Genomic DNA, 13514 nt, shown 5'->3' with positions numbered 1-13514 from the left:
TTTCAGTATCTCATGTTAGGCAGATTCTGCAAATATTGCAGCTGTTAGTATCACATGTGTTACAGCTATTGCACAGATTGCAGCTGTTAGTATCTCATGTGAGGCAGATAAGGCACAGATTGCTGATGTTAGTATCGCACGTGAGGCAGCTAATGCTGATGGTAGCTGTTAGTATCTTATGTGAGGCAGATTTCTCATGTTAGTGCGGCCAATGCACAGATTGCAGCTATTAGTATATCATGTGAGGCAGATTGCTGATGTTAGTATCTCATATGAGGCAGATAATGCATAGATAGCTGATGTTAGTATCTCATGTGAGGCAGATTGTTGATATTAGTATTGCACATGAGGCAGATAATGCACAGATTGCTGATGTTAGTATTGCATGGGTTTAATGTTTCTATCATAAACCTAAATGCTTTGTGTCACACTCATGGACTTTCCACAGAAAGACACAGATGCTGGGTCCAGCTGAGAGCCACCGCACAGAGAGCTACAATTAATGGGTTACTAGTTGTCCTTGGATGCTGAAGGAGGGAATTATACTACACAATTATGGGCACACTCCATATAGGTAAGGGGGGATCCCTATGGGGGAGGGGAGTGCTGTAATTGCACAAAGATGTTACATACTGTAAACAGAGCACAGAGTCGTTCCAGCTTCTCTGGATTCTTGGGGCCTCCATTTTTGTTGAGCCGCACCATGAACCTCTCACTGGGCAAAAGATAAGAAGAGAGTTTAGTGTGATGGCAATAAAAGGGACATTCAGGTGACAGATGGGGAGGAGGGGCAGATAAATCATATACAGTAGGTGACAGGAGGCAGTAAGAGGAGAGATACTGTGGAGAGGTGAGAGGAGGCTGAGGAGAGACAGACAGGTGACAGGAGGCTGAGGAGAGACAAACAGATGAGAGGAGGCAGTAAGAGTAGAGACAGACAGGTGACAGGAGGCTGAGGAGAGACAGACAGGTGACAGGAGGCTGAGGAGAGACAGACAGGTGACAGGAGGCTGAGGAGAGACAGACAGGTGACAGGAGGCTGAGGAGAGACAGACAGGTGACAGGAGGCTGAGGAGAGACAGACAGGTGACAGGAGGCTGAGGAGAGACAAACAGATGAGAGGAGGCTGAGGAGAGACAGACAGGTGACAGGAGGCTGAGGAGAGACAGACAGGTGACAGGAGGCAGTAAGAGTAGAGACAGACAGGTGACAGGAGGCTGAGGAGAGACAGACAGGTGACAGGAGGCAGTAAGAGTAGAGACAGACAGGTGACAGGAGGCTGAGGAGAGACAAACAGGTGACAGGAGGCTGAGGAGAGACAGACAGGTGACAGGAGGCTGAGGAGAGACAGACAGGTGACAGGAGGCAGTAAGAGTAGAGACAGGTGACAGGAGGCTGAGGAGAGACAGACAGGTGACAGGAGGCTGAGGAGAGACATAGAGGCGAGAGAAGGCAGAAAGGAGACAATGGCAACAGAGTGAGAGTCACCTGATCTGACGCGCCTCCCTCATGTCATACAGTGAGAAGAACAGATCCACATCCTCTCCGATGTTGCTGTGCGTGAAGCTCTTCAGATTGAGTAGCAGGTGGTGGGGGACAGGTGCCCTTGGCTCCTTGTGACGCTGCCTCAGGGTGTCTGCCTGGGATAGCAAATCAGGTCACTTGTCACCAACCTGGTTCTAGTATTCAAATCAATGCTCTCTGCTGCAGTTACTGCTGTGCCCCAGACCCCTCTCTGTCCCATGTGTAGATCCCTCCACCTCCCAGCCACTGCTGTGCCCCCAGATCACTCACTCTCTGCCCCATGTGTAGATCCCCCACCTCCCAGCCACTGCTGTGCCCCCAGATCCCTCACTCTCTGCCCCATGTGTAGATCCCCCACCTCCCAGCCACTGCTGTGCCCCCAGATCCCCCACTATCTGCCCCATGTGTAGATCCCTCAACCTCCCAGCCACTGCTGTGCCCCCAGATCCCTCACTCTCTGCCCCATGTGTAGATCCCCCACCTCGCAGCCACTGCTGTGCCCCCAGATCCCTCACTCTCTGCCCCATGTGTACATCCCTCCACCTCCCAGCCACTGCTGTGCCCCCAGATCACTCACTCTCTGCCACATGTATAGATCCCTCCCCCTCCCAGCCACTGCTGTGTCCCCAGATCCCCCACTCTCTGCCCCATGTGTAGATCCCTCCACCTCCCAGCCACTGCTGTTCCCCAGATCCCTCACTCTCTGCTCCATGTGTAGATCCCTCCACCTTGCAGCCACTGCTGTGCCCCCAGATCCCTCACTCTCTGCCCCATGTGTAGATCCCTCCACCTCCCAGCCACTGCTGTGCCCCCAGATCACTCACTCTCTGCCCCATGTGTAGATCCCCCACCTCCCAGCCACTGCTGTGCCCCCAGATCACTCTCTCTGCTCCATGTGTACATCCCTCCACCTCCCAGCCACTGCTGTGCCCCCAGATCCCTCACTCTCTGCCCCATGTGTAGATCCCTCCACCTCCCAGCCACTGCTGTGCCCCCAGATCACTCACTCTCTGCCCCATGTGTAGATCCCTCCACCTCCCAGCCACTGCTGTGCCCCCAGATCCCTCACTCTCTGCTCCATGTGTAGATCCCTCCACCTCCCAGCCACTGCTGTGTCCCCAGATCCCTCACTCTCTGCCCCATGTGTAGATCCCTCCACCTCCCAGCCACTGCTGTGCCCCCAGATCCCTCACTCTCTGCTCCATGTGTAGATCCCTCCACCTCCTAGCCACTACTGTGTCCCCAGATCCCTCACTCTCTGCCCCATGTGTAGATCCCCCACCTCCCAGCCACTGCTGTGCCCCCAGATCCCTCACTCTCCGACCCATGTGTAGATCCCTCCACCTCCCAGCCACTGCTGTGCCCCCAGATCCCTCACTCTCTGCCCCATGTGTAGATCCCCCACCTCGCAGCCACTGCTGTGCCCCCAGATCCCTCACTCTCTGCTCCATGTGTAGATCCCTCCCCCTACCAGCCACTGCTGTGTCCCCAGATCACTCACTCTCTGCCCCATGTGTAGATCCCCCACCTCGCAGCCACTGCTGTGCCCCCAGATCCCTCACTCTCTGCTCCATGTGTAGATCCCTCACCTCCCAGCCACTGCTGTGTCCCCAGATCACTCACTCTCTGCCCCATGTGTAGATCCCCCACCTCCCAGTCACTGCTGTGCCCCCAGATTCCTCACTCTCTGCCCCATGTGTAGATCCCTCCACCTCCCAGCCACTGCTGTGCCCCCAGATCCCTCACTCTCTGCCCCATGTGTACATCCCTCCACCTCCCAGCCACTGCTGTGCCCCCAGATCCCTCACTCTCTGACCCATGTGTAGATCCTCCACCTCCCAGCCACTGCTGTGCCCTCAGATCCCTCACTCTCTGCCCCATGTGTAGATCCCTCCACCTCCCAGCCACTGCTGTGCCCCCAGATCCCTCACTCTCTGCCCCATGTGTAGATCCCTCCACCTCCCAGCCACTGCTGTGCCCCCAGATCCCTCACTCTCTGCCCCATGTGTAGATCCCTCCACCTCCCAGCCACTGCTGTGCCCCCAGATCCCTCACTCTCTGCCCCATGTGTAGATCCCCCACCTCCCAGCCACTGCTGTGCCCCCAGATCCCTCACTCTCTGACCCATGTGTAGATCCCTCCACCTCCCAGCCACTGCTGTGCCCCCAGATCCCTCACTCTCTGACCCATGTGTAGATCCTCCACCTCCCAGCCACTGCTGTGCCCCCAGATCCCTCACTCTCTGCCCCATGTGTAGACCCCCCACCTCCCAGCCACTGCTGTGCCCCCAGATCCCTCACTCTCTGCCCCATGTGTACATCCCTCCACCTCCCAGCCACTGCTGTGCCCCCAGATCCCTCACTCTCTGCCCCATGTGTAGATCCCTCCACCTCCCAGCCACTGCTGTGCCCCCAGATCCCTCACTCTCTGCTCCATGTGTAGATCCCCCACCTCGCAGCCACTGCTGTGCCCCCAGATCCCTCACTCTCTGCCCCATGTGTAGATCCCCCACCTCCCAGCCACTGCTGTGCCCCCAGATCCCTCACTCTCTGCCCCATGTGTAGATCCCTCCCCCTCCCAGCCACTGCTGTGCCCCCAGATCACTCACTCTCTGCCCCATGTGTAGATCCCTCCACCTCCCAGCCACTGCTGTGCCCCCAGATCCCTCACTCTCTGCCCCATGTGTAGATCCCCCACCTCCCAGCCACTGCTGTGCCCCCAGATCCCTCACTCTCTGCTCCATGTGTAGATCCCCCACCTCCCAGCCACTGCTGTGCCCCCAGATCCCTCACTCTCTGCCCCATGTGTAGATCCCCCACCTCCCAGCCACTGCTGTGCCCCCAGATCCCTCACTCTCCGACCCATGTGTAGATCCCTCCACCTCCCAGCCACTGCTGTGCCCCCAGATCCCTCACTCTCTGCCCCATGTGTAGATCCCCCACCTCGCAGCCACTGCTGTGCCCCCAGATCCCTCACTCTCTGCCCCATGTGTAGATCCCTCCACCTCCCAGCCACTGCTGTGCCCCCAGATCCCTCACTCTCTGCCCCATGTGTAGATCCCTCCCCCTCCCAGCCACTGCTGTGCCCCCAGATCACTCACTCTCTGCCCCATGTGTAGATCCCTCCACCTCCCAGCCACTGCTGTGCCCCCAGATCCCTCACTCTCTGCCCCATGTGTAGATCCCCCACCTCCCAGCCACTGCTGTGCCCCCAGATCCCTCACTCTCTGCCCCATGTGTAGATCCCCCACCTCCCAGCCACTGCTGTGCCCCCAGATCCCTCACTCTCTGCCCCATGTGTAGATCCCCCACCTCCCAGCCACTGCTGTGCCCGCAGATCCCTCACTCTCCGACCCATGTGTAGATCCCCCACCTCCCAGCCACTGCTGTGCCCCCAGATCCCTCACTCTCTGCCCCATGTATAGATCCCTCCACCTCCCAGCCACTGCTGTGCCCCCAGATCCCTCACTCTCTGCCCCATGTGTAGATCCCTCCACCTCCCAGCCACTGCTGTGCCCCCAGATCCCTCACTCTCTGCCCCATGTGTAGATCCCCCAACTCGCAGCCACTGCTGTGCCCCCAGATCCCTCACTCTCTGCTCCATGTGTAGATCCCTCCCCCCTACCAGCCACTGCTGTGCCCCCAGATCCCTCACTCTCTGCTCCATGTGTAGATCCCTCCCCCCTACCAGCCACTGCTGTGCCCCCAGATCACTCACTCTCTGCCCCATGTGTAGATCCCTCCACCTCCCAGCCACTGCTGTGCCCCCAGATCCCTCACTCTCTGCCCCATGTGTAGATCCCCCACCTCCCAGCCACTGCTGTGCCCCCAGATCCCTCACTCTCTGCCCCATGTGTACATCCCTCCACCTCCCAGCCACTGCTGTGCCCCCAGATCCCTCACTCTCTGCCCCATGTGTACATCCCTCTACCTCCCAGCCACTGCTGTCCCTCACTCTCTGCCCCATGTGTACATCCCTCCATCTCCCAGCCACTGCTGTCCCTCACTCTCTGCCCCATGTGTAGATCCCCCACCTCCCAGCCACTGCTGTGCCAGCTGAACATGGAAGTTAAAAGACAAACCATGCCTTGTAAATGACTGTGCCTTAAAAATGTTGTTAGGCCGGCATCCCCCATGGCCGCCAGACTCGCACACAGTACATTTGGACCATTATATGGTACTTACTGTACATGTACTTACTTACACATAAAAGTGCTGGCATGCAACATTAATAAACAGAGATTTGAGGAACAATGAAGAACTACCTCCTTTCCCTTTTTAGCCCTTTCAGTGGGCATGCTTATTATTTCTTTATATCCCCTGCCGGCCAATTGCTCAGCAGACTCTTTGTCACACCCAGGTGTCAGCCCCTGGCAGACCCCTCACCTGGTTCGTACTCTGCTGCACAGTGTGGCGACTTGACAGATGCTGCAGAGAAAACAATAGACTGTCAGAACCATCACATGCTGCATCTCAGTGTCCTCGCTGGCCGAGGTGAGACAGGGCGCATGCAGCCCGGGGGCCACCCATGTCACCCAGATGCTGTCATTCTCTTCAATCCCAGGGATGTATGGATGGGACATGGAGATAGACTGCAGGTTATGTTACACACATATCACCTACTCTCTAACAATTGTGACATTTTGCAGATTATGGGGCAGTACGGACGGTGTAATGGTTAGCATTACTGCCTCATAGCGCTGAGGTCATGGGTTCGACTGCCACCATGGACATAACTGTGTGGAGTTTGTATATTCTCCACCGTACTTGCGTGGGTTTACTCCGGGTACTCCGGTTTCCTCCCACAATCCAAAAAATATACTGGTAGGCTAATTGGCTCCCAAAAAAATGTAACCCTAGAATGTCTGTGTGTGCGTGTACATGTGGTAGGGAATATAGATTGTAAGCTCCACTGGGGCAGGGACTGATGTGAATGGTCAAATATTATCTGTACTGCGCTGCGGCCCCATCTCTGTACAGCGCTGCGAAATATGTGTGCGCTATATAATAACTGGTAATAATAATCTCTGTACAGCGCTGCGGAATATGTGTGCGCTATATAAATAACTGGTAATAATAGTCTCTGTACAGCGCTGCGGAATATGTGTGCGCTATATAAATAACTGGTAATAATATTCTCTGTACAGCGCTGCGAAATATGTGTGCACTATATAATAACTGGTAATAATATTCTCTGTACAGTGCTGCGAAATATGTGTGCGCTATATAAATAACTGGTAATAATATTCTCTGGACAGCGCTGCGGAATATGTGTGCGCTATATAAATAACTGGTAATAATATTCTCTGTACAGCGCTGCGGAATATGTGTGCGCTATATAAATACCTGGTAATAATAGTCTCTGTACAGCGCTGCGGAATATGTGTGTGCTATATAAATAACTGGTAATAATATTCTCTGTACAGCACTGTGGAATATGTGTGCGCTATATAATAACTGGTAATAATATTCTCTGTACAGCGCTGCGGAATATGTGTGCGCTATATAAATAACTGGTAATAATAGTCTCTATACAGCGCTGCGGAATATGTGTGCGCTATATAAATAACTGATAATAATATTCTCTGTACAGCGCTGTGGAATATGTGTGCGCTATATAAATAACTGGTAATAATAAAAATCTCTTCTGCTTATTAATTCTATGTATAAATATAGAATATATGTTAGTTTTAGTGCTGCGCTCCGCCCTTTCTTACGGTTGTAGGGAATATAATGGAATACACGATCAAATGATAAATAAACTTGGAATGTTGATTTATATAAAATGAAGCTTTACTGGTTGATAAATGCCGTTAATTGCTAATACAATGATTCAATTAGTCAAATAAGTAAATAAATTAAGTGAAAAAATGAATGAAATAAATGAAATAAAAATAAAAATAAATATAAATAAAACAAAACAAAAGCAAGAAACAAAACCAAAACCACAATCAAAACAATTAGTAAGGATCAGTGACTCGATACTGAGACAGAGTTTGATTCCCACTGCAATGTCCTGCTCGAGATTTCTGTGTGTTATTTGCACAATCACAGAAAGATAATTAGATGAAAAAATAGTAGTAGGTATACCAAAATAAAAATCAAGATACAAGATCAGAGTCGTGAATGTTGGTGTGTATCCACGTTACCGGTGGCTTGTGCGCGCCGGGTCGATCCTGATAAAAATGATCTGGCTAATGTTAATGTTAATGTGTCAGACAACGGCGTCCCGTTAGCTGACAGAGTCTAGTGGTGTACACAGTCCTTTAAATGCTGAGTCTTCAGGTACCTCTTTTACATTGGTGGTCAGCGGCGCCCGGTTTTCGGGGGAAAGTGTCTGCTTTCTGTCACAGGTTGCCCGGACTTCTGGAGACTCTTTACAGTGGGATCGCTTGCACACGGGGCTGCGCGTTAACACTGCACCCTTGTGCTGCGGTGCCCTCACTGTGAAGTCTCCCTGTCTCGGAGGTTTGCAGGACACTGTCACGGATACCGATGTGGTCCGCGGCTGTGCCTGCTTCACCTCTCTACGGGTTCCCTGCACCAGTCGGCTCTCCTCTCCCCGTACTCACCTCTGTTCGCTGCGGTCTTGGTCCCACGATGTAACCGACGTGTGCACGCGCCGGCTGTCAGCGTCTCTGCTTCCAGAAGTCCTGCCGTCTCAGTTTTTTAGCGGGATGTGTGTACTTAATGTTGGGTCAGTTGTTGCAACAACTGACCCAACATTAAGTACACACATCCCGCTAAAAAACTGAGACGGCAGGACTTCTGGAAGCAGAGACGCTGACAGCCGGCGCGTGCACACGTCGGTTACATCGTGGGACCAAGACCGCAGCGAACAGAGGTGAGTACGGGGAGAGGAGAGCCGACTGGTGCAGGGAACCCGTAGAGAGGTGAAGCAGGCACAGCCGCGGACCACATCGGTATCCGTGACAGTGTCCTGCAAACCTCCGAGACAGGGAGACTTCACAGTGAGGGCACCGCAGCACAAGGGTGCAGTGTTAACGCGCAGCCCCGTGTGCAAGCGATCCCACTGTAAAGAGTCTCCAGAAGTCCGGGCAACCTGTGACAGAAAGCAGACACTTTCCCCCGAAAACCGGGCGCCGCTGACCACCAATGTAAAAGAGGTACCTGAAGACTCAGCATTTAAAGGACTGTGTACACCACTAGACTCTGTCAGCTAACGGGACGCCGTTGTCTGACACATTAACATTAACATTAGCCAGATCATTTTTATCAGGATCGACCCGGCGCGCACAAGCCACCGGTAACGTGGATACACACCAACATTCACGACTCTGATCTTGTATCTTGATTTTTATTTTGGTATACCTACTACTGATTTTTCATCTAATTATCTTTCTGTGATTGTGCAAATAACACACAGAAATCTCGAGCAGGACATTGCAGTGGGAATCAAACTCTGTCTCAGTATCGAGTCACTGATCCTTACTAATTGTTTTGATTGTGGTTTTGGTTTTGTTTCTTGCTTTTGTTTTGTTTTGTTTTATTTATATTTATTTTTATTTTTATTTCATTTATTTCATTCATTTTTTCACTTAATTTATTTACTTATTTGACTAATTGAATCATTGTATTAGCAATTAACGGCATTTATCAACCAGTAAAGCTTCATTTTATATAAATCAACATTCCAAGTTTATTTATCATTTGATCGTGTATTCCATTATATTCCCTACAACCGTAAGAAAGGGCGGAGCGCAGAACTAAAACGAACATATATTCTGAAACTAAATCCAACGGATTAGTCATCCGTTAAGTGCGGCAGCTAGCCCAAGAATTCAGTGCGCAGGTACAACCCCCATTATTATAAATATATGCTAATACTGAACCAATGATGTGGAGCTACAAGGTCCAGCGTGCCCTGGTCAGGATTTGCAGACCTGCAGGGTGATACGAGTCACATGACCACATGACTCACCATCTTGTATAAGTCAGAGGCGCTGATCTGATCGGAATCTACAGCCTCAAACTCCTTGCGGGGAACTAGATCCAGACCGAGATGCCTGAAAAAGAGAGGAAAGAGGGATGGTTATAATGAAGGAACCGGTGCTAGAAACCTGACAATCAAAGCTACCATATGGATTGGTGGATTTATACAAATGGGCGGAGTTATTGATGTCAAGGACCCCGTCGAGGTTTCCCTCACACCCCTTGGGAAAATTAACTAAGCACTCAGATTCTATCCATTATCTTCTAGAACTGGGATGGGGAACCTTTGGCCCTCCAGCTGTTGCTGAACTACACATCCCAGCATGCCCTGCAACAGGTTTAGCATAGCCAAATAGAAAAACTGTAGCAGGGCATGCTGGGATGTGTAGTTCAACAACAGCTGGAGGGCCGAAGGTTCCCCATCCATGTTCTAGAAGGTGCTTAATAAATAAGTAGATTCTGATTGGTTGCCATAGCAACATCCCATGTGAAATAAAATTCCTTAGTAAATTCCCCGCCTTGTCTCATGTTCCCTTCCTTGCTATTCAGGGCCAAATAGAAATAACAGATGATCACCTGCAACAGGGAAATCCTGGAATGTTTCCTGCAGATCTGATAATATATAACCACAGGAGCTATGCTACAGAGTCAGATCCCACTGTATGTATATCAGCTCTGACCACAAGGTGTCAGCACCGATCCCAATGTACAGTATCAGATGCTACCTCCCTATAGCAAACAGGACTGCGAGCAAGGCCAAGGGTGTAACTAGCATAGGTGCAAGGGATGCAGCTGCTATGGGGCCCAGAGCTGCATGGGGCCCATCTTTGCTATGTAAGTAATATATTTTATATATATATTTATCAGTTGCTAAATAGGGGGCCCTTACAAACTTTTGCTATGGGGCCTATGAATATCTAGTTATGCCCCTGAGCAGGGCCCTCTGAACTCCCTGTCTGCTATTACCAAGGCTCCTTTTATTACTGGTTTGTTCCCAGTTGTACCAGTGATTATGCTGGTGGGACATAAGTAAATAAGCTGCTGCCTCCTGGAGACAATATTTATTTATTTATTTATTTACAGTTTCTTATATAGCGCAGCAGATTCCGTTGCGCTTTACAATAGTAATTCATCTCACTTCAGGCAACTGGTGCATAAGATGGGGTTGTATAATAGGTCGCAAGTTATAGCTCCTGCCCCAAATCCACCACTGCTGCCCCAGCTGCCTCAGATCCAGCCACTGCTGCCCCAGCTGCCTCAGATCCAGCCACTGCTGCCCCAGTTGCCTCAGATCCAGTCACTGCTGCTGCCTCAGATCCAGCCACTGCTGCCCCAGCTGCCTCAGATCCAGCCACTGCTGCCCCAGCTGCCTCAGATTAAGTCACTGCTGCTGCCTCAGATCCAGCCACTGCTGCCCCAGCTGCCTCAGATCCAGCCACTGCTGCCCCAGCTGCCTCAGATCCAGCCACTGCTGCCCCAGCTGCCTCAGATCCAGCCACTGCTGCCCCAGCTGCCTCAGATCCAGCCACTGCTGCCCCAGCTGCCTCAGATCCAGCCACTGCTGCCCCAGCTGCCTCAGATCCATCCACTGCTGCCCCAGCTGCCTCAGATCCAGCCCCTGCTGCCTCAGATCCAGCCACTGCTGCCCCGGCTGCCTCAGATCCAGCCACTGCTGCCCCAGCCACTTCTGGCTCAGATTCAGCACTGCTGCCCCAGCTGCCTCAGGCCCCAGCACTGCTGCCCCAGCTGCTTTAGGCCCCAGCACTGCTGCCCCAGCCCAAGTAACTGCTGCCTCAGATCCAGCCACTGCTGCCCCAGCCCCAGTTACCGCTGCCTCAAATCCAGTCACTGCTGCCCCAGCTGTCTCAGATCCACCATTGCTACCCCAACTGCCTGAGGCCCTGTCACTACTGCCTCAGATCCAGCCACTGCTGCCCCAACTGCCTCAGGTCCTGTCACTGCTGCCTCAGATCCAGCCACTGCTGCCCCAGCCCTAGTTACTGCTGCCCCCGCAGCCTCAGATTAAGCACTGCTGCCCCAGGCCCTGTCACTGCTGCCCCAACTGCCTCAGATTTAGCCACTGCTGCCCCAGTCACTTCTGCCTCAGATCCATCACTGCTGCCCCAACTGCCTCAGCCCCTGTCACTGCTGCCTCAGATCCAGCCACTGCTGCCCCAGCCCTAGTTACTGCTGCCTCAGATTGTCACTGCTGCCCCAGCTGCCTCAGATCCAGCACTGCTGCCCCAGCTGCCTCAGATCCAGCCACTGCTGCCCCAGCCCCAGTTATTGCTGCCTCAGATCCAGCCACTGCTGCCCCAGACCCATTTTCTGCTGCCTTAGATCCAGTAACTGCTGCCCCAGCTGCCTCAAATCCAGTAACTGCTGCCCCAGCTGCCTCAGATCTAGTCACTGCTGCTGCCTCAGATCCAGCCACTGCTGCCTTATCCCCAGACACTGCTGCTCCAGATTCAGCGAATTCTACCAGAGCTGCCAAGCCACTGTAGCACCAGCCACTTCTGCCCCAGATCCAGCCATTGCTACCCCTAGAAACATAGAATGTGATGGCAGATAAGAACCACTTGGCCCATCTAGTCTTCCCCTTTTTTAACTATATTACCTCAAACCATATTTGATCCTTATTTTTTTGTAAGGATATCAATATGCCAATTCCAAGCATGTTTACATTGTTCTACTGTATTTGCCTCTACCACCTCTGATGGGAGGCTATTCCACTTATCCACTACCCTTTCTGTGAAGTAATTGTTCCTCACATTTCCCCTGTACCTTCCTCCCCCTAGTTTCAGTGCATGTCCTCGTGTTCTGCTGCTCCTCTTCCTGTGAAGAATGTCTCCCACCTGTACCTTCCTCCCTCTAGTGTCAGTGCATGTCCTCGTGTTCTGCTGCTCCTCTTCCTGTGACTAATGTCTCCCACCTGTACCTTCCTCCCTCTAGTGTCAGTGCATGTCCTCGTGTTCTGCTGCTCCTCTTCCTGTGAAGAATGTCTCCCACCTGTACCTTCCTCCCCCTAGTGTCAGTGCATGTCCTCGTGTTCTGCTGCTCCTCTTCCTGTGAAGAATGTCTCCCACCTGTACCTTCCTCCCCCTAGTGTCAGTGCATGTCCTTGTGTTCTGCTGCTCCTCTTCCTGTGAAGAATGTCTCCCACCTGTACCTTGTTATAACCCTTGATATATGTGAAAGTTTCTATCATGTCCCCCCTTCCCCTTCTCTGCTCTAAAGTATACATATTAAGATCTTTTAGTCTTTCCTGGTACGTTTTGTGATGTAGGCCATGCACCATTTTAGTTGCCCTTCTTTGTACAGTCTCTAATGTATTTATATCCTTCTGGAGATATGGCCTCCAGAACTGAACACAGTACTCTAGATGAGGTCGTACCAATGACCTATACAGTGGCATTATTACTTCTTTCTACCTAGATCATCAATCATTTGTTTTACCCCTCCTGGTGTGTCTGCCCCAGCGGCCCCTGCTCCAGTTACTGATATACCCAGCCACTAATGCCTCAGCCCCAGTCACTGCTGCACCCAGCACCAACCACTGCTGTCCAAGGTACAGCTAATGCTGCCAGAGCCACCGCAGCATCAGCCACATCTGCTCCCAAATCAGGGTGTTATCTTCCCTGTATCAGTAAATTGTACCCAATCCATACCACTATGTAACATCTACACGTAACAGCCACTTCCACTGGTAAAGGCCCAATACTCACTCATTTCCCCAGTCCAACCGAACGGTCAGATGTCTCTTGACCTCTCGCAACTGGTCTTGTGTAAGGTGACCTGACAGCAGCTGTCTGCGCAGGTCAATCACCTCGTTCATCACATGACGCAGCTTGTAGAACAGGTCCACCTTGTGCTTCTGTGGTCAATGAGAGAGAAAAGATGGATATAAGGGACTGAGCGACAGATGTATTAAACTTGGTGACTGATAAAGTAGAGATAAAGTGGAAGGTGATAACACACCAGCCAAAGAACTGGTTGAAAAATGACTGTTAGGAGCAGATTAACTGGCGCGTTGTCACC

At 51.9% G+C, this 13514-nt stretch overlaps 1 protein-coding gene across 17 annotated transcripts in view; it reads right to left on the bottom strand.

Annotated features, from left to right (window-relative positions):
* Nucleotides 1-13514, bottom strand: part of DOCK3 (dedicator of cytokinesis 3) — a 244387-nt gene that overhangs the window by 100647 nt on the left and 130226 nt on the right. For all 17 annotated transcript variants that reach the window (XR_014454283.1, XR_014454285.1, XR_014454279.1 and 14 more), the window contains 5 exons: nt 13202-13350; nt 9466-9550; nt 5910-5951; nt 1489-1640; nt 634-715 (listed from right to left, as the gene is read on the bottom strand). Coding sequence is in view for 8 of the 17 variants with exons in the window: in XM_083155809.1 (XP_083011935.1) it covers nt 634-715; nt 1489-1640; nt 5910-5951; nt 9466-9550; nt 13202-13350 (510 nt within the window). In the remaining 9 variants the exon portion in view is untranslated. The remainder of the gene's footprint in view (nt 1-633; nt 716-1488; nt 1641-5909; nt 5952-9465; nt 9551-13201; nt 13351-13514) is intronic.

The sequence above is a fragment of the Crinia signifera genome, chromosome 8 (genome assembly GCF_055691185.1).
Source record: "Crinia signifera chromosome 8, ASM5569118v1, whole genome shotgun sequence".
Classification (NCBI taxonomy): domain Eukaryota; kingdom Metazoa; phylum Chordata; class Amphibia; order Anura; family Myobatrachidae; genus Crinia; species Crinia signifera.
The sequence above is the reverse complement of the archived record's forward strand: the minus strand, read 5'-3'. Positions and strand labels throughout refer to the sequence as shown.